This window comes from Gymnoscopelus braueri (genome assembly GCF_963280865.1).
Source record: "Gymnoscopelus braueri genome assembly, chromosome: 2".
NCBI lineage: Eukaryota > Metazoa > Chordata > Actinopteri > Myctophiformes > Myctophidae > Gymnoscopelus > Gymnoscopelus braueri.
In genome coordinates, this window is record NC_137604.1 from 43678407 (window position 1) to 43700906 (window position 22500).

The 22500-nt window shown below is 41.3% G+C and overlaps 1 protein-coding gene across 1 annotated transcript in view; it reads right to left on the minus strand.

Annotated features, from left to right (window-relative positions):
- Window positions 1-22500, minus strand: part of pitpnc1a (phosphatidylinositol transfer protein cytoplasmic 1a) — a 96226-nt gene that overhangs the window by 17972 nt on the left and 55754 nt on the right. The window contains exons 2-3 of the mRNA XM_080443547.1: window positions 11235-11383; window positions 3847-3940 (exon numbers count right to left, since the gene is read on the minus strand). Coding sequence (XP_080299673.1) covers window positions 3847-3940; window positions 11235-11383 — 243 coding nt within the window. The remainder of the gene's footprint in view (window positions 1-3846; window positions 3941-11234; window positions 11384-22500) is intronic.

Below are 22500 nucleotides of genomic sequence, written 5' to 3' on the forward strand. Positions count from 1 at the left end.
CACTGTCACAAGCATGCCCTCTCTTCTCCATCCTTCCAATGCACTCAGAAATTGCCATGACTCATTCTTTTCACATTTATTTATTAATTCTTTTTTTTATCGCAAGATTTTTGTAACCCATTTTTTCACCCAGTGCCAATTATAAGTAATCCTGGGCGCTACACTCCCTCTGCCAGCCTAAGGAGAGCCTAGAGCCGAGCTTCATGCCTCCTTCAATGCATGATAGCTAGCAAGCCGCTTCTTATCATCTGACAGGGGGGAGTTTCCCCGGTTGGACGTAGCGCGTGGAAGGAACACGTTATTCCAACCAGTTCCTTTCCCCTCCATCAGGCGCCCTTGCTGACCAGGGGGAGGCAGTATAGAGGGGTGAGGGTACCTACCCTAGGGGACACGGGGAGAACATGCAAACTCCACACAGAGAGGCCCATCTTTTCACATTTATGCAAATATGTTGTCTTTCCCTGGTTTTAATCACTTTAGCCTTATTCTTTACTTTCAAAAAATATTGCGAAAAATAACTAAAAAGATTCTATATTTTTAAATTGTTACAATATCGATTTTGAGGTATTTGGTAAAAAATACCTAGATTTTTGTCCATTTTGCACAGCCCTGCATATAATATCCATAACTAACTACCATCACACTTCTGTGTGTATTTGAGATCATGAGACTGAGTTTGTGTGTCTGTGCAGTGGTGGAAAAAGTACTCAAAAGTAAAAGTATATCAATACTGCAATGTAGAAGTACTCTGTTACAAGTAAAAGTCCGGAATTTCGCATTTACTTGAGTAAAAGTACAAAAGTATCGGTATCAAAATGTACTTAAAGTACCAAAAGTAAAAGTACTAAAATGTTTGAAATTAGCAGATCTACAAGCTCACAATGCGCTGCGATGCGACGCGTTGTGAGCTTGTAGATCTGCTATTTTCAAATAGCCTAGGTATAAAATAGGGCTTAAGTGGCTAATGTATGTTTTTTAATGTAATAATTTATGTCTGCAAAGTCACTAGTAACAAAAGTTTTCAAATAATTGTAGTGGAGTAAAAGTACAATATTTGCCTCTAAGATGTAGTGGAGTAGAAGTAAAAGTACTGAAAACTGGAAATACTCCAGTAAAGTAAAAGTACCTCAAAATTTGACTTAAGTACAGTACTTGAGTAAATGTACTTAGTTACTTTACACCACCGTGTGTGTGTGTGTGTGTGTGTGTGTGTGTGTGTGTGTATGTATGTTGGGTGGAGGTGCGGTGTTAACATTTTCAGGGGTTAATCGCAGGCTGCACAGACACATTTGCTCATTAGCAAAGACAGCCATTACTTTGTTGAGGCTCCTTTCCTCCCTTTCAGCTTTGTCCTCAATTCTGAGGAGTCTGAAAAGGGTGAATAGCAATCTAATCCCCTCATCAGCAGAGTCCCCATTCCACACACATGGAGACGCGTGTACATCCAAATGTAATTATGTGATTTTAAGGGTGCAGATATATGCCTACAGTAATTTGGCTGCCTAAATGTCAAGCTGTCAAATCCCATATAGAAGCTACACAACATTCCTCACTTGCAGCGAGTGGAGGCGAAGGAGCAGGTTTTATCACTGAGAAACATGCTCTGCTCACAATACATTGTCATGCTAATGTCACAAAATTGTAGTTCATATCATAAAAAGGAGCTTACCAAATGATATACACAGAAGAAGCACAAATGAAAGGTACGGTTTCCCTTGCTTTAATGAACCCTAACTAAGTATAGATTTTAGTCCTCCCCAGTGTATCTGCCTTAATTGCTTTTTTTTTAATTAACTCTCATGTTAATTAACTTTTTTTGTTTTTTATCCAATATATATAAATATATATATAAATATATAAATATATATAAGTATAAAAACAATATATATATATATGAGATATATATTGGAGTAGTATTATTCATTCATTATTTCTGGAAATACAGGACCCAAGTAAGATATTGTTATTGACAATATCAAGTATTCGATTATAAATATCCACAGGTTGACAAGCTAGACATAGCTAATGTTCTGGACACTTTATTCTATTTGTGAAAAAGTCCATAGACATTCTACCCGTAAATACCAGTTTGTTTGCAAACATTCAATCATTCTGATCTGATCTACACTGCCTATTGCATCTAAAGGACTTTGTAAACCTGTGCAATATAAATAGTAACAAATAAATACTTACAGTGTACTCTACAGGACGTGATGTACGGACATGGAGACATGGAGGTCAGGACAGGGAGAGAAAGACAAACACATTGTTAAATACAGGCTGCTCTTCAATGATTATGACTAGAGTTTTACGATAGGTGAAATATGATGACAAGTCATAACTGTTATATTGCTTCAGTAAAAAAACAGGAGGGAATACATCATAGGACATACGGTCACCTTGTACATGAATCTTAGTTTAGTTAGACAGTCCCTTGTCAACAAGAACCACATTTACCCATTGAAAATGAACATGCATACTATTATGCTGAATGGCATCAAAAACATTCATGGATATCAGAAATAAATTGAGAGAAGGGATTTTCAAGATTATTAATAAAATTGGCAGATAACTGGAGAAATCCATGTAGACAGGCTGTGTTCCTCTGTATTAATATCCACTGTATAATACAACAGCACACAACACCATCTGGTAAAATAATTATAAATATATCCTCTGGACAAGCTGTGGTGAGTGGTGGGTTTATTAATTATGAATTGTTAATGAATTATTAAAACTATGTGATATCAGAAGTGCAGAGGGCAATTGGATAAATAATAATGATAATTTAAGTGCTTTTCGATAAACAGGGTTACAAAGTGCGTTACTAAACAAGATGAATTGCAACAAGATAACACAGAGGAATTAAAAAAAATCAAATAGAAACAAATATCATCAAATAACATTAATGAAACAATTTAAAATACACGTAAGAAGGTATAAAGGAGGCAATGCACTCTTGGTGTAAAAAATGGTTTTCAGAAGTGATTTAAAAGTTGACACTGACTTCACTAGCTTTAGATCCTCAGGCAGGGCATTCCAAAGACAAGGTGCCAGGGCCTCAAAAGCCCAGTCACCCCAGGTGATGAGGCGAGATTTAGGGACAACCAAGACAGCCCTACCTGAGATCAAAGGCTGTGCTCAGGTTCATATGGTACCGTACCGGCATATCTCAAATGTAACTCGGAGCATGTATATCATGCACAGTATAAGTATAACATGCACAGTATACATACATTGCTGCTATGCTCAGGCACCTTAGTTTTTTATTATCTCAGGTACTTTGTAAATATGTAGATAACTTGTCTGGCCTTCTGTTGCTCTCTTGTTTTGATCTCCTTCCCACTTGCCCCCCACCCCTCTTCTTCTCCCCCCTCTTCTTTCTATGGAAATTAACGTTGCGATGGGAACGATGTACAAAAACGAATTTCACCCACTTCTTTACCTTGTAAACCTGTGATGTGACAATAAAACTGATTCTGATTCTGATTCTGAGCCTGGCCTCGCAAGGCTTTAAAAGTCATCAGTAAAATACGATATGAATGAGTGTGTGTGTGTGTGTGTGTGTGTGTGTGTGTGTGTGTGTGTGTGTGTGTGTGTGTGTGTGTGTGTGTGTGTGTGTGTGTGTGTGTGTGTGTACGTGGTATATGTATATTCTCAACGGTGATCACCACACGTTTGTGCTGTGTGTGAGAGAAAGATAGTAGTGTGTGCTTCCATACTGTCGCAAAATTGCTTGCTCAGGGTGGGAAAATGTCGGGTCTCTGCTCTACATGTAAAGTGTCTTGAGACAACTTGTTGTGATTTGACACTTGAATCAAATTGAATTGAATTGAATTGAATTACTGTACCTGTTATGGTATAGGGGTAATAGTTCCATGCTTTCTCTGTCACATAGAAGATCTTAGGAACCACTGCCCGAGCCCAGCTGGGCAATTTACTGCAGAGAGAAAAACAGACATACAGACAGAGACAGAGAGAGAAAGATAGGGAAACAAAGAGAGAGAGAGGGAGAAGAGAGAGGGTAACATGAATTATTTGGTTCCATTATTGTGGTGTTCCTCCCTGAAAATCAATACTTCTGATTGCAAATCTTCCTACAATACAGAGTCCACACACTGAATAAGCCATCATCAAATCACAACAGGAATTAGCATCACATGAATTCAATTAAGATGTTATGATCTCTTTTATTCTTTCACTCTGACCTCAAGACAGCATGAGGGCCTCACCCTCCATAATTCACTTTGTTCCTTGATCATCAGGGCTGGCCCCAAACGTTAGGATGGTCTCAATTAAAAGAGATCCGAATGAGATCGGACATCGGACATCCAATTATTGTAGTTATTTATTCATTTTTTCTGGGTCACTCTGCACTTTGCTAGCCATCTGGTTCTCCACAGGCTTTCCACTGGTACTGGGGGAAGACTGGTAACGCGTGTATGCGTTTGAGATATATATCCTAGAGTGGTTGTCAGATTCAGTCGAAGGAGTACAGGGGTGCAATAACTGAATGTGGATTAACTGATCGTCATACTCTCAAGGAGGATTTAGCAAAGTCCGCAAGTGACACTAGCTATAGCTTGGCATCGCTAGCAGTGATGTTAATGACAGGGCAGAGCTGCATTCAAATCTGTACAGTTTGTAAAGACTATAATTGGAGCGCTAGTAGGAAGTGTCAGAACAAAATGTAGAGCTGTGCCCACTTTCATGCACACTGCTTTTGTTTTCTTTTTGTTATTTGGCACAGTTTCTTTCAGCAGGAGTCCAAGTGGCACCCACTTTCTCTCTCTCTCTCTCTCTCTCTCTCTCTCTCTCTCTCTCTCTCTCTCTCTCTCTCTCTCTGTCTCTCTCTCTCTCTCTCTGTCTCTCTCTCTTTCTCTCTCTTTCTCCCCCTAAAAAGTGACTGACACTCCTCCTCTTCTTCCTCCTCCTCCACCACCTCCATCTGTTCAGTTCTTCATTCTTCAGTGCCAATCTTGGTGGGTGGCTGGCTAGTAGAAGGCCTCTCTGACAGCCCACACAGCTTTCACACCAAGCTCGCTTTCAATGCCACATTTTGGAACGGAAAACAGGAAAGGAGAAGATGAAAAAGAAACCTGAAAGAGAAGCTATAGTGAACTGCATCCGGGGAAAAGTGTCCCCAAAAAGAATACTTAATTCAGTCATAAGCACAGCTAGATCATGTCACATTTTGAATTGTGGCTATGTCCATTTTTCATTTCATTCATTCTATTTGACTGACGTTTGCAACAAACGCAGTCTTACTTATAATACCTGACAGAAAAAGATAAGACGTCCTTGGACAGGGCAAAGCACTAAATAAGTTACAAAAAGGAACAACTCAACTGGTTTATGAGAATGATGCATCATGTCTGCATCATCTTCAGTCTCTCATTGTCTGGTAATGTAATGTTCACTTGTGTAATTTGGTGATTTTGGTACTGTGCAGATCAACGTAATTTGTGATTATCAATTGGAAATATTTCTGTGGTCTTAATCTCAAATGTTATGGCTGTGTATTACTGTTCAAACACCCAAAATAAAGGTTAGCTCTTCTTACATCTTCAATGTTTAGTTTTTAATCCAGCATAATTTAACTATGTGATACACTACTTGACTACACTTTAATTTACACAGAACATTTCAGATGAACATTTCATATCCAGAAACTCTCATTATAGACACTACCACTGGGCTGTGAAATTACCAATAATTTTACACAATGCCCATAAACAGTCCTGCCATATGCTAGGTTTCACCATCTTTGTTCTGTCATAGTTTGACTTTCATTCTCATCTCTCTCTCTCTCTCTGAGATGTGCTGACTCAACGTAACTGCTCTCCTCCAGTAGTTGCTGACACAGGTATCTAAGCTGAAATAAATGCTCCACAGCTCTCTGTCGTTGGTCTTTAATTTTGCCGACCTGCGGAATTTCTGTGCCGCACGCACGCACGCACGCACGCACGCACGCACGCACGCACGCACGCACGCACGCACGCACGCACGCACGCACGCACGCACGCACGCACGCACGCACGCACGCACGCACGCACGCACGCACGCACGCACGCACGCACGCACAGCCTCTGGGATGGTACTTTACACTGCATATGTAACCCAGGGAAACCTGATGGTAACAGTCTGTCATTACTGTATCCATACAGACTTAAGTGTGTGTGTGTGTGTGTGTGTGTGTGTGTGTGTGTGTGTGTGTGTGTGTGTGTGTGTGTGTGTGTGTGTGTGTGTGTGTGTGTGTGTGTGTGTGTGTGTGTGTGTGTGTGTGTGTGTGTGTGTGTGTGTGTGTGTGTGTGTGTGGAGACAGATGCATACCAAACACAAAAAAAAGAAGAAAAAAAACAGCTGTCAAGAAATGGCAAAGCCATCAGTGTGTTAAAGGTGTGCCTGTGCCAACCAAAAAGGCAACTGGACTGGCACACCAGTTTTGTTCAAAACTTAGACTATTATGGTCAATTTATAGTGATTAAAAAAATATAATATATGATATAATGATTACACAAGGCACAGAACGCACAAACAGAGTAAACTGTCATTCTCCTTTCATTAGTTTGCACTCCCACGTATCTGCTCATTCAGGTCGAATGAGCTGATATCTGCTATTGAATGCTGTTTTCGGGAAAGGCCAAGGGGGCATTTGCATTTCTTTCACCATAGTAAATGCTGAATTTCACGGTCTGAACTCTGGAGAGGGCACTTTTTACAGACGGGTAAAAGGGCTGGGGCACGTGCCTGATTATCACCATGACAGACCTTGTCTTGAGCTTGTGCATTCCATCTTCATATTAGTAACACTGAATGAGTTTGCATAAGGATCTTGCCATGACGCAGAGTTTCTCTTGCAACAAATACCAAGAGATGAATTTTTCTCCTTGAGGCATTTTCTAAGCTGTTGAGTGCCACTGATTTTTGATTTTGGTTTTGTACAATTTGTTTCGGTGACTGATTACATCCCCATGATTGAGGGCCTCATAGAAACCATTGCTACATTTAGGAATAACTCAGATGGGGAATTTGAGAGACTCGTCTGGCTTACTGATGACATCATGAAGTAAAATGATGTGCAGACCTGGGATGTTGCAGGCACTTGTAACAGGAAATTACCTGCCAGGTTTGCTGATTCACATTTGACCTCCACAGTGAGCAGGTCTGCGGCCATTAGGAGTGACCTGGATTTGCATTCATTGTGGATTACAATTCTTGACACACTCAAATGTTTTCAATGTGACTCCTACACAGAATAATGAAGGCTGCTGCCCCTGTCAGACTTGTTTATCCAAATGGAAATACTAAGGGCTCCGAGCAAGCATTATGGATATGTAATGGAAGGGCCAACTAACAGTATTTGGGCAAATGAGCAAATTAAAGGTGAGTGGGAGTCACTTGTATCCGTGCCTAACTGAAATGCTATACTCGTGATGAAGACATATTCCACCAACCTGTTGACTTGCTGTTTTGATCACATTGCCTGTGATAAAATCCAGCAGCAGAGCAACCATGCTCACAGGAAGACTAAAACAGCGTCTCATTGCTGGAGTTTGAAAGGAAACTTACAGAGACTTTGGAGTCTAATGAAATATTTGAATCATTTAAGGCAAAGCCATGCTGTCTTGCCCTTTAAGCAGTCAACTTATGCTGTGTCCCAATAAAGTTTCATGTTAATGTCATTTGGGGGAATGCTGTGCAGATTATATTCTTGAAAGAGAGAGAAGCAAGCACTCATCAGACGAGTAGTTCACACTACGTGTGTATCGGGTGCACGGTTCCGGCAGAAATAGTTTCTTAGAAAGGAATATTCAAATATATACCAGCACTCACTTTAATCCGTTTAGGATATCTTGTTTATTATAGTCTATAGAGATGTAGATAAGGTATCAACTTGTGTCTACAGTAAACTAGCCTCGATCTCCAGGCTTTTATTGTTTAGTTTTGCTAAAAAATAAAAGCCTGGCCCAGCGCGTCGGTGTACTCGGTATGAGGAAGTGTTTCATTTCCCAACCAACCAGATTGCAGTGGGAGTCGCTCGTAATGTTGTGTTAACGGGGCGGGGGTTGACGGACAGATCGGTGAACCAATGGGATCAGGCGCAATCTCTCGCCGGCTCTATACACCCGCCCCTCTATACACGAAATCAAGAGCGTTGGGGCAGCCTAACAGAAAACAAACTGATAGAAACAATTATTTGCATTTTTCTAGGTTTACCTTACAGTCAACTACTTAGGACGAAAATAATCTGTAGTACTGACAGTGCTTTCGAGAGGCAAGCGAGGGACTTGTGCGAACGTTTCAAAACTAAAGGTTATAGCTACAAAGTTCTTAGGACTAATTTAGAGAGAGCTCGAGATAAAGAGAGGACTAGCTTGTTAACTCCTAAGCCTGCTCGTGCAGAGGAGTCAAAGATGCTTTTGTCCACAACTTATTCCCCTTTGTGTACTGACATTAAGAGCGCCGTGAAGAAACACTGGTATGTGTTATTTAGTGATCCCAATGTGGGTCATGTGTACAAGGAGCCCCCCATTTTTGCACACAAACGTGCCAAAAATGTAAGAGACTCCTTGGTGAGAGCAGACTGTTATGTTCAGTTCCACTACAACATTTTATGTCCGATTTGCCTACGGGCAACTTCCTGTGTTTTAATTGCGTTCACTGTAATGCAATGATCAGAGGTTATTATATATTACACCCACATTCAGGCAAAAAAATGTCAAGAGCATCATCACCTGTAAAACGTTTGTGGTATATCTGTTTAAGTGCCCTTAAGGCCTTTGTTTTCAGAACATAAAAGTAATATTAGAAACAAGGATGAGAAATCGCCTGTGGCTAGACATTTTAATGCGGTGGGACATGAAATCTGCTCTTTAAGGTTCCAGCAGGGTATAGAGGCAGTACAGCCTTTAAAGACGGGGTGCCGTGATTTTCAGTTATTTTTTCTCCCCCTAAAATATGATCATCAGGTATTATGGTTATACTAGGAGGAAGATTTTTTTCAAAAAAGTGCACAGAAAGTGTTAAAATTATGTTTTATGTGGACACGCCTGCAGTTCATTAAGTATACCTGGTTCTCACCTTAGCACCTCCCACCTGAACCATGCAGTCCCTCCGCTTCCTCCTACAAGACCACCCACCTGTCCTAGTCCCTCCTCCTCCTCATGCCCACACCTGTTGTGTTATGATAATATGGGGGAGGGTATATTTATACTGTGTCATTAAAGCGCTGTTTTTCTATTGGCACGTTTGACCCTCAAGGTTTCAGCCTCCAGGAAGAAACTCAAAATAGTCAGAGAAGACATAAAACACCATAAAAACACCACCAGGGGGCTTAATGAAGTTCTATCAACCTCATAAACGCAAATAAGGGTTTATGCCTCTCTATTTTTGATATTGTGTATACTTCGGTATTTAAAGTGTACCTTGAGTCTTTATACATTTTTGTAATCTTTTTCAAAAATCTGAGTCTATATAGACATGGTTTTTCTAAAATTGTGTTCCAAAAACAAATGAATACTGTGAATACTGTGATATATGTGACATTTTCTTGTTTTTTTCTTTTCTTGTTTTGACCCTCTTGTGGAAAAAGTATGTGCAGTATGATGTAACGATCAGATATAGTTCTCACCCGGACCGCTTTGTGCGATGCACCGAGGTCCCCTTTATAAGTGACACTTAAGACTGTATGTTTCATTCACGCTGAGGAAGGCCTGTGGGCCGAAACGTCCGTCATATGAGCTGCTGCTGGGGGTGAAAGACTATAATAAACAAAGATATCCTAAACAGATTAAGGTGAGTACTGGTATTCCTTTCTCTAATTTTTATCCCTCGATTTTGTAACCCTTTTTTCACCCGGTGCCAATTTGCAAAGTGATCCTGGGCACTACACTCCCCCCACCAGCCTAGGGAGGCCAGGGCCGAGCTCATGCCTCCTTCAATGCATGAGAGCCAACTGACCTTCTTGTCACCTGACAGGTGGGAGTTTCCCTGATTGGACGTAGCGCGTGGAAGGAACACGTTATTCCAACCAGTTCCCTTCCCCTCCATCAGGCGCCCCGGCTGACCAGGGGGAGGCAGTATATTGACCAGGATTACTACATGTTTTTGTGAGGGTATTAACTACCCTAGGAGACACGGGGAGAACATGCAAACTCCACACAGAGTAGGCCCTTTCGCCAACCCCACCTAGGGTATGGGCGCTGATGACGCGGAGGAGAAGACACGCCCCCAGCGCCCACAGCCCACTACCATACTCTATTCTATTGTAGGCCTATTTTGTTTTATTTGATAAGCATGTATGTAAATGATGATTGCACTGTGATATAATAAAAACCTATCAAAGAATGGACTGTACAGTAAAATGACGAAAGTACTTTTTATACTGTGTTGTTTAGTTTGCAGTTCATAAGGAGTGTATATGGAGTGGACAACATATGGAGCGGCCATAGCTGAGTGGTTAGTGAGCCCGCCTGGGGAGCCAGAGCCCCAGGTATGATTCCAGGCCAGAAATGTGTCAATGTGTGTCCCTGAGCAAGACTCTTAACCTCTAATTGCTCCCTGAGCGCCGCACAGTGACTGCTCACTGCTCCTAGTGATTATAGGATGGGTAAATGCAGAGGACAAATTTCACATATGTGCAAATATAAAGTCACAAAAAACACTCCAAGGACGGAGTGGAGACCAATGTTATTATTATTATAATTTTTCATATCAGTCTAGCCCAGTGGTTTTCAACCCTTTTCATATCAAGGTCGATTATCTATTCTGCATTTGAGCCACGGACCACAGTTTGATGAGATTTTGCCTCTCAGAACCCAAAACTATTATGTATTTTATTTTATCCACAATTCCATCCATGCTGTATTGATCAAAATAACGATTCTTTAATGAAGTAATGCAGATGTTTAACAATAATTGAACTCTTGAGAATGTAAAATGACCCGTAAGAGTCCATTTGGTTTCATTTTACACTCTCAAGTTAAAGATCTAATAAGGGTCCATTTGTTTACCAACTCTCCATCATTTAGCTGGGGACCACCTGGAAGCCCCTCAAGGACCACTGGCGGTCCGCGGACCACTGGTTGAGAACCACTGGTCTAGCCAACCCAGTTTTTCTGATACCCGCAACCACAGTCTTTTGTGTGGCTATTCTAGTGCTGTTGAGAAGGACAGACCCAGTGAAAGAGAAAAAGGCAGAGACAGGCATGATGGCGATGTCCCACACTGACTTGTTGAGGTAGACTCGCTTCTCTGTGAACTGTCCCTGGCCATGTGTGGGGTCCTCAAACGGTTGGTTCTCGACCACCTCCACGCCCTCCCCTCGATCACTCTGCTCGTGGCTGTGTTTGCTGATCATGTACAGCTGGCCGACCCGGTACTGTTGGGAAAGATAACACAGACACACAGGACAGGGTCAAACACAGTATACCGTACATACTGAAATAGTCACAATATATGGGATGTCAGTGGCTCAGGAGGTATAGAGCGGTTGTTTGGGAGCGGTTCGATCCCTGGCTCCTCCTCCTGGCATCATGTCAAAGTGTCCTGGAGATAAACAATGATGAACACCTAACTGCTCCAGAATGGCAGGGTGTTGCCTTGTATGGTTCTGCCTCTGCTGTCAGTGTTAACCTTGATTTAGTTTTAGTCATAGTCTTTTGAATACAATGTAATTAAGTTTATATTAGTTTATAGTCATATTTTAGTCATCTGAAAAGTTTTAGTCGACTAAATATCACAAGATTTTAGTCGACTAAATCTACAGTTGATTTTGTCGTCAAAAAGATATTTTGGCAGGCCTTGATGGCGTCGTAATGCCTGATTTTACACTTGGTTGCATGCTGAAAATAGCCGATCTACAAGCTCACAACGCGTCACAACGCGTCGCAGCGCGGCACGTTGTGAGCTGGTAGATCTGGTAGATCTGCTATTTTCAGAGCGCAACACCCGAGCGCAACCAAACCTAAAATGACTTGTCTTTTAGTTCTACTGGATCTCTTCTCCACTAGTCCCTCCCTAACATTTTAGACTAGTTTTTATTTGTTGACGAAATTGTCAACATATTTAGTCTTAGTTTTAGTCATCATAGCTTAGTTTTTGTCAGTGAAAAAAGGTAGTGGACCAATATTTTTCGTCACAGTTAGTCGACGAAATCAACACTGCTCTGCTGTCAGTGTGGGTGAATGTACGCATATTATGCATAAATCGCAAAGCACTTTGGAAAAGGGAGCTATTCAGGCCACTTACCAGTTACCATTTAGTATGATTACTTCCACTCCACTAAGCCATAAACCACTCAGAGTTGTGTCACCCACTCACAAAACCCCAATTTCCAGCCTATTTTGAAACAGCCTTCAATTTACCTAACAGATCTTACAGAGAAGTTCTCCCCTGAATTCTTTCATCATGAGAACATTTTCATTTGGGAGAGGGAAGATTTTGGTGAGTCCTATCATGACTCAAAACTAATTCTTATTCAAAGACGTTTTATTCTACGTGGAGGTTACAATGAGGTAAAGTCTGCTACAATCGTGCTTCACAGACCAAAGATCAAGTCAGACTGCTGGGCTGTTTTTTTTGTGAGTGTACTTTCGGCTTCATAGGTCACCACAATACAAGAAATGTTTTCAAACTTGAACTATTTCAAAGCCTTGAGCTTTCAAAGTACTGAGTTTTCAAAGTCCTCAGTTCTTTGAACTACCAGACAGTATAATAAAAGCACAGTGTAAACATTTTCAGTTTGGAGGTATGCCTCACAGCACATTCATCTTCCACAGTCCTGTGATGCTTGCCCTGAAATGCGGCTTCATTAATTGAAGCCTGCCCTTCAGATGGGTGCTGTGGTTGATAGCAAAAAGATGAGAGTTGAAGCGTTAGACATACATTTGCGTTAGGCAGACTGATGTACATTTGACTGTAGTGCATCTTACTTCTTCTACCATCTCAACACTGTCTCACTCCCCAAAAGGCATATTGTGACTTAGTTACCAAACGTCAACATGTGACGTGAAGGGGGGCAAATAAGGCATTGTTGACTTTTGGGGACTTCCACGTTTAGCAACACGGAACTCCAGTTCACAGCGTTTTTGACGATCCGTCAAAAAAACGGTTAAAACGTTGGAGGCACGCGTCTCAAGCGGACTTGAGCCGCGGGAAGCACCACCCAGCGAGTTAAAGCGAGCTAACGACTCAGCGCCGTCCGAGTTATGTCAGAATCGCAAATCATATATTCCCCCAAAGTCATATTCTGACTTTTTTTCCCCCCCTTCACGTCACATGTTGACGTTTGGTCAAAATTGTCCAAAAAGGTTTTGTGAGACAGCGTTGACCATCTACATTGTGTTCTCTATTCTGTCCATGTTATAATAGGCAAACATTTAGCGAAAGTAGCAGATCTACAAGCTCACAATATGTCACAAGACTAGCTTTGGTGAAGGTAAAACTGATGCTCTGTAATGTGACCTCCCAGAATGGCTAACTGGCTGCAAAATAATGACTAATATCCTATCTCTCCACTGTGGTACAGCTGTACAAGCTTATAACAGAATAATAATAACAGACCTTGTGAGCAGAGAGAAGGACATGCCACACACACACACACACACACACACACACACACACACACACACACACACACACACACACACACACACACACACACACACACACACACAGTAGAGTAGTCTACGCTCCACACATCTAAAGTAGCTGGAGGCCTTTTGATATGCCATTATCCTAGGACCTAGACAGTAAATGATTCACATTACTGTATGCTAATAACATTTTCCGCACCTCATTCCATGTCGTAACCCATTAAGACCTGAGGCCGATTCTACAAATGCCTTCTAAATCAGTTAGTTCTCAAACTATTTTGTGCCCAGGACCCCCAAAAATATATGTATTTGGCCGCGGACCCCCCATCTGAAAATGCTTTGTGCTAGGGATGACCTCCAGAAGAGAAGAAGAGAAGATATATATCTACACGGAATAAAATAATAATAATATATATATATATATATATATATATATATATATATATATATATATATATATATATATATATATATATATATATATATATATATATTTCCTCAGTCTGAGGAAAGGCGAGAGCCCGAAATGTCACAGCAGCACTCAGGTGCAATAAAGAAAATCCTACAACTGGAGCCCACAGTGTGCGAGCGTTCTCTTTCAGGACTCAGAAAGAATAACAGACACAACAATGAGACAGAGACCACTCAGAACTCAGATCTTAAAGTATGAGAGCTTTTAAAGTATCCGGATACTGCAGCCAAAGGTACATGTCACAATGGGACGAGCTGTCTGACTCCCAGAACAACATTTTTACTCACAGCTTACATACACCCCCAAAAACACAGTACATCCCAGAATGAGACAGACAAGAAATAACAAGTAGAGTTACCAGCCCATCCCGTTGACCTAAGTGTCATCTGTAATGATGGGGTTTGAGAAAACACAGGACAACAGATCTTCAGACAAGATCTAACCTATATACAGCTGTTCTGGTCACGACAGGCAGCAAATACCTTTAACACAAAAAACCTCAAGACGAGATTTAGATCTCACAAAACTTTCCACAAGAGAGGAACATTTTTTGTATATTTGAGTTAATTTAAATGTTCACATCTCAGAAATCTTCACCCAAAAAACTACTTATTTTCTATCAATTACACACCCCATGAAGCCTTGAATTCATGGAGATTTTTGTCGCATTCCTAAGCGAATAATTTGATGACCGGCGGTCTCTCCGGTAGGAGACTCAATGGCTCTTTGAGTCTCCTAACGGAGACATTAGCATCTTTCCGCTGGTCATCAAATTATTGGCTTCGGAATGCGACAAAAACAAAAAAATCTCCATGAATTCAAGGCTTCATGGGGTGTGTAATGGGTAGAAAATACGATTTTTTTGGGGGGTGAACTACTCCTACTACTAAAGCTACACAACACTGGAATTATTGTGTTGAAGAAAACATCCTTTTAACCAATCTGCATGGCAGAGTATGTATACAATGTAACCATTACATCTTCTGTGGTTGGAGGTGGTCTCCCTACTCTTTCATTGAGAAATGTAGACCCTGTTATCGAGTATAGGACACCTACTGGTTGACAATGGCAAAGTTATTTGTAGAATGGCACGAGAGAGACATAAAACTTTACAGATTGTAGCTTTAATGTGACTGGGAGGTTCAATTTCTAACCAAGCACACATCAAATGCCCAAACGTCACCATATACAATACAATATTCAGAGTATAATCAATCACATATTATCCACAACATAATATATTGTGGATAATATGTAATTGATTATACATTCTACATACGGTGGTACTACTACATACACATGCATATTTTATATGCATGTGTATGAAGTAGTACCGTATGTAGAATGTTAAATTTAGAGTACCCAATCTTTACCACTTTTTCTAAAAGAAAATTTAAAGAAAACATTTGTAAAATATTTTGTCCAGAGACCCCCCCAGAAGCAAAGATTTGAGTTACAAATGTTCGCTTAAAAAAAAATCACGATTTTTCAAAAATAGCAGATCTACAAGCTCGTAGCGCAGCACTCGGTGCCGCGCTATGAGCTTGTAGATCTGCTATTTTTGAATAGCCAAAGAAATCTAAAATGACAGAGATACGTTGAGATACATTGCCCACTCCCGAACACAGCCAATTGTGTTTGCTCGGTAAGCCGGATGGGCAGGTCCAGCCCACCACGCGGAGTCTCCACACAATAATTTGGACTGAACTGTGTGCAACACAAAAGCTCCACACTTGAATACAACACATGTTGTATGTAAAATATGTGCAAGGTATAAACTACGACAAATGCTAATGAGCCATAGTAATTAATTACATCACCTCCGTTAGCCCCAGGACAACACGACAGTGACAAAACTTAATGCATAACCTGCTTTGTTCTGCCTCATTTTTCATCTTGTTTGTTTTCTGTCAAACCACAGACACGTCTGTTAATAAATGTTCACCTTTCATCACATTCCACACTCGGCTGGGCAAGGATGGTGTTTCTAAAAATGACCATGGGTTATAATGACAGTTACATTCTCTGGTTAAGAGCAACTGTAAAAAAAAAAAAAGATTGGGTAAAAAAAAAAAGGATTTGTTAAAAAAAAAGAAGCAGATGTTCTCTGCCTCTTTCCTTTGTGTCAGGAGAAGAGACAGACAGGCTAAAGAGGGGAATTAGAAAGAGGGGTTTCTGTACATCTGTTCCTTCCTATAGAGAACAACTGGGGAGGCAGTCAGAGAGAGCATAAGGGAGATAGGAGAGTGGGACATCGGAGTAATTATTGTGTGAGTGGGACAAGTACCTTTCCTTTCACCCTATCATCATCATCATCATCAATGAGCTCTAGTGGTCATCTAAAAATATCGAGGACGCGCATACATTATCTCAGTCTCATATAAAGGCCATTCAGTCCGTTCAGATCGGTTGAAGGACCCAATGATAATTTTATCCATCCATGAACTCGGGGAAAACAGACCTTTTCATGCGGAACAGAACAAAAAAGACTGGAGTTTGCATTGGCATGTGTGAGAAATTTGAAACTAAAGCTCTCGCCATTGGCCGAGTGGTTATGGCGTGCACCATATAGTCTCTGATGCAGCCTGACAGCAAGTTCTGTGAAATCTCCATTGTACTATCAATAAAGGCAGAAAAGCCCCAAAAATTAAGAACTTACAGAGTGCAGTACCAATCGCTCTGTTTTGTCGTATGACTGACATGCAGCATAATCAAACAATCATCTGTTTGACGCAAGTCGCAACGTCAGTCACCCCTGCAAAAATGATAAACACGTGCAGACCAGTCGAGTGCTCCAGTATATTTTATTTGGGCAGTCTCTCCTGAAGTGCCCAGGCATTATTCTCTCTGATTCATCTGTGTTGATTCGTGAGGAGAATAATGCCAGAACTTGCCTCCCGTTTATTCCATTTGTCCTAATGACAGTGCGGCCCAGTCTGCTGGGTCCATCAGTCAGTGCCACTGTGCAATGACATCGCTCAGATCAGGGCGGAGAGACAGATTAGAGATGCAAACAATTTTAACCACTAAACCAATATATACTCAAAAATAGCTCATCTACAAGTTTGTAGATCTGCTATTTTCGCAATTTTTTAAAAACAAATTCTTAGATTTTGGTTTACAAAAGATAAATGAAATTTTGGAAAATGTTGGCCTAAAATGACATGCCCAAAATAGGGATGCCAGGTTGAAAGTTGTTGTGTTGATGGAATGCATTTACAACCATCTGGGGGGTAAAAAAACGAAAACAATCAAAAAACAAGGTGCAAAATGTTAATTGAAAATGTAATTTAAAGTAGTAAGGGAATTGTAGGATTAAAAGTTGAAGAAATGTGGGCAAAGTAGACTATTGACAAGAGAAAATAGTTAAAATCATGGCTTTTTGAGTGACATATCCACGCAGAAATACCTTAGGACAATTTGAAATTATTATCTCTACCAAGGTATAAAATCACAGCAATTTAGTCTTAGGACATGCTGTACTGGCTCCAATCATGATCTGTGTGTGCGTGCGCGTACGTACGTACGTGCGTGCGTGCGTGCGTGGGTGCGTGGATGTGTGGGTGCGTGGCTGCGTGCGTGGCTGCGTGCGTGCGTGCGTGCGTGCGTGTGTGCGTGTGTGTAAAAATAAATAAATGAATAAACAACTACAGCAGTGTTGAACCGCAACAATCAATAGGGTGGCCTATAAACTCCCCTGACATTCATCTCAGGTCGATAGGACCACAGCACTGTCATCAAGAAACGCTAGACTCTAGGAATAGAGAGAGGCAGAAATACTCTGTTACAGGTAAAAGTCTTGTATTGAAAAGTTTACTTGAGTAAAAGTTCAAACGTATTGGCATCAAAATAAGCTTAGAGTACCAAAGTAAAATGACTTATTATGAATGGCCCATTTCACACATGTTTCTTTATTTTTTTTATAGCAGATTTGAATAGCTGAAGTGATAAGTGGTTAATGTATGTTTTGTAATAACAACCAAAATCTGTATAGTAAGTAGTGACTAAAGCTTTCATATAATTGTAGTGGAGTAAAAAGTACAATATTTGCCTATGAGATGTAGTGGAGTGAAAGGAGAGCTCTGTTTGCACTTCTCTTTATTCAGTTTTAATAGTACAAACGTTTCTTAGTCTTGGTATTTGATATAGTTTTACCAGTTTTTCAGCTTTCAGTTAGCAATGTAAACATATATTTTCTCATGCCAATAAAGCCCCACTGAATTTGAAAAGAACTGCGCCCAACGTGGGGCTCGAACCCACGACCCTGAGATTAAGAGTCTCATGCTCTACCGACTGAGCTAGCCGGGCATGTAGTACATGGGGCTTATTGCCCAATATCTACCCTTCCCCCAACTTCCACGTGGGGGGTGGGGGTAGAGTGGTGTGGGAGGTTCTTAACACACATTTCAGAAAGCACATGGTGAATGAATGGAAACTTCCTCCCTTCAGCTAGAAATAATATAACCCATGGGGTCTCAAGGCTACAGATCTCTACAGTTCATCATTAATAGTCTTTCTTTATCTATGGTATGGAAGACTCCATTTCCACCATTGAATAAAATGTAATAGGACAACAACAAAAAAGTAAAGTAGGCTAAAAGTTCCTAAAAATTGAGGAGAGGCCAGCATATCAATAGAAAGAAAGAGGTGGGGGGGGGGGGGTGGATCACTATACAGTAAAATCCTCAGTGTTGATTTAAAGCTGTAATTCAGAATTTATTTTAATGATTAAAATGCTATTTTAACCAATCTGTAGTAGAGTATGTTATTACAATATAACTATACATCATATGCAGTGGTTTAAGTTGAAGGTGGTCTGGCTACACTTTCATTAAGATATGTAGACCCTGGTGTCAGACAGGACAAGTAGTAATCAGTGTTGCCATGTCTGCTTATTATAAGCAACTTTGGGCTTGTGGGTTGCGTTTTTTGGGCTTGTTTCTAATGTGTGGACTTTGCTTATTGGGCTTGATTCCTAATGTTGTTTAAACCAGTGGTTCTCAAACAAACAAGGACCCCCAAATTAATAGGTATTTGTCCACGGACCCCCCATCTGCAAATATTTGTGTCAGGGAGGGACCCCCTTACCAGATTTATGTTGTTAAAATGTTTCCTAAAATGTGTTAAATTGTTAAAACTTTTTTCCTAAGATTTTTGTTTTAATCGCAGATCTACAAGCTCACATTAGGAATTGTGAGCTTGTAGATCTGCTATTTTCAAATATCCAATGCATATAGGTTTAAAGTGCTCACTTCTATAGTCGCTTCTTTTGGACTTGTTTTCATAGACCTGGTTGCTTTTTTCTCTCGCAAAGTCTGGCATCACTGGTAGTAATGCCTAAAGCTCATAAGCGACTCCCCTGGCCAAGCTGGCATTCAGTCTTGGAAGACGTTTCTGGGTTTGAAATGAAATCCCAGGTAGGACATGAAACTTATGGATTGCAGCTTTAGCTCCAAGAGTGTACAAATGGAACAAATTAGTGAGACATGATTGCTGACAGAATCGGATCTTATGCTGCAAAGACGCACACACACAAGCTCTTTGACACCGTAACATCTGGAAGTGCATCTGGGAGTTGTAAAGCAATTAGTTGTCTAGCTAGCTTCATCAGTGTCACTGTAAATTAATATTCCTAGAAGGTCTGACATTGACACGTGCAGCATGTCAATTAAGAAGTATGTAAACAAACAGTGTGTGGACTCTATTTTTCATTGACTTTTGCCTAATGGAACATGAATTAGTTCTTGCTAACAGCGGTCACAATCACAGACATTGGCGCAACACCATCCCACATATCAGTGAAGGGACAATTAACTTAAAGTGCAACATTATGGTTCCCTATAGCCAATGCCTGCAAAGCCCTCCATTTGAATGTCGACATGAGCTAATGGCTACACTAATAGCTTTGCTAATCACTCTGTTCCACATGTAGAGAGGCGCATGCATATGTCCACCCCAGGAGGCACAATGCAGCGATGCCATTTTGTACCTGGTGGGTGCAAAACTGCTAATATAATCAATTGACAGAATAGCTTCAGGAAAAAAAATGAAATAAATGTAACACAGAAATGAGGCAGTGTGAGCATAGCAGACATGAAGCGCATGTCTAATAGCTAATAGCTGGATGAGAGCTGAAGTGTAATATAACTCACTTCTTATCAAGGTTTGGGTTTTGCTAGGAGCAGTCGGCAGCTGAGCAGCACCCATGAGTTAACCTAAGTGTGTTGCTCAAGAACGTCCCAGGAGCGCCAAGTTAGGAGGAGCTAGAATCGAATCAAGAACCTTCCATTTCCCTGCCACCTGCTGAACCTCCTGAGTCACTAACACCCCCTTAAAAATCCATGGATATAGATGCAATTCCTCCCCCTCCATTGATACCAGTCCACCATCAACGTCATCACACCACTGCATGGTGGTGGTGGGATTATAACCTCTGGGAACCCGTCCCTACCCTCGCTAGCACTGCTCTGTGACGAGTGATGGGCTAATGCATTAGCAGACATAGTGGGAGACACCTTTAGGGCTAAATACACGAGATGGAAGAGCAGCAGCATTAGTTCACATGACCCTATAACCAGTAAACAAAAAGCCTGTAATAACATCCCTGTGTCTGTGTGTGTCTGTGTGGGTCAGCGGGGATAGTGAAACACAGGCTAATGGACAGTGTGAGTTATGCGAGTGCTTCAGAACACAGTTGTATAGATCTTACGAATAAAGGCGGATTAATGGGTGGAATATGGACTGGACCTAACTGTATGTTACTGGGTATTGTACAGCATAATGTCAATAATGTACCCAGAAGCACTCACAGATGTGAGCTTAAACGCTCGTGTATACTCACATTTGAGTTGATGCTAGCCCTGCAGGGCAATAACACACTGAATGCTGTAGTCTGTAGTGCCACCCTCTATCCATCTATTATTACACACACTCACACACACACACACACCCCCACACACGCACGCACACACACACACACACACACACACACACACACACACACACACACACACACACACACACACACACACACACACACACACACACACACACACACACACACACACACACACACACACACACACACACACACACACACACACACACACACGCACACACACACACACACACACACGCATGCACACACACTATCCTGTGATGCTGCTGGCTCAGATATAGGCTCTCACTTTGCTCTTCATTTACTGATGTGCATGCGGCATGCAGTCGCACACAAGCACGCACACACAAAAACATGTCATACATCCCTCTCTTTTACTATTTCTGTGCACGTTTACAGTAATCAAGTGGCCTGTCCAGATAAGATTACCCTCCACTGTCAGTCTGGGAATTACTAGATCGGAGTGTAATTAGTGTCTGAGCCTGTGTGTGCGTGAGCGTGCGTGCGAGTGTGAGTAACAGAGTGAAGGTGTATGGTAAGCGTGAGAAAGAAAGAGAGAGAAATGTCAACAGGGTGAGTGTGAAACAGGGTGACCAAAAAAGTGGGTAAGTGAAAGAAGGACTGAGGGAGTGACTGAGTGTTTAAGCAAGTAAATGAGCAAGAGGCTGAATGAGATGCTGTCAAGGTTGTCCGAACCACTGGTTCTCAAAGTGCGGTCCACAGACCCCCGGGGGTCCTTGAGGGGTTCCAGGGGGCCCCCAACCAAATTAGTTAATCAAAATCAAATTAACCACTTTAACACAGTACTGTTCAGTATTGTAAGAGTGAAATTCAGCCACAGGGTATTGTTCTGTCTGAAATAACCAGTGTTCAGTATGAGAGCTCCCGCTAGGGGCGCTGTGGAGAAAGTGAGAGAGTGTAGAGGGAGAGAAGTACAGAGTGAGCAGATTCATTATTGTTGTTGTTGTCTGTTGGACTGTACAGTTTTTTTTTGGGGGGGGGGGGCTTTTCATGCTTTTATTATAGATAGGACAGCAGGCTGACAGGAAATGGGGAGAGAGAGATGGCGAATGACACGCAGCAAAGGCTGTTGGGATCGGGACTCGAACCTAAAGCTAAATTGTAGCCTAGGTGCTCGGACCGCTATGCCAGTGGTCTGGGTCGGACTGTACTGTTTTGCTACAAGAGGCTACAGTAAAAGTTATTGAGGAGAACCTATACAATGTCGAACTGAGAAGAGAACACAACGTTTTGGTTGAACTGACTTACATCAGGTATCTCTCAGGTATCGAGATACCTGATGAAAGTCAGTTTGACCGAAACGTGTTCTGATGAAGTCAGTTTGACCGAAAAGTGTTCTGATGAAAGTCAGTTTCGAAACGTTGTGTTCTTTTCAAACTGCTGTTTTTCCTCTTCCTATAATTTGGTCATCCGAAAAAAGCCAATCTACAAGCTCACAATGGGTTGCATTGCAACACATGTGTTTCCCTTGATTGCTGACATGTGCCATGTTCTCAACAGTCAATAGTATA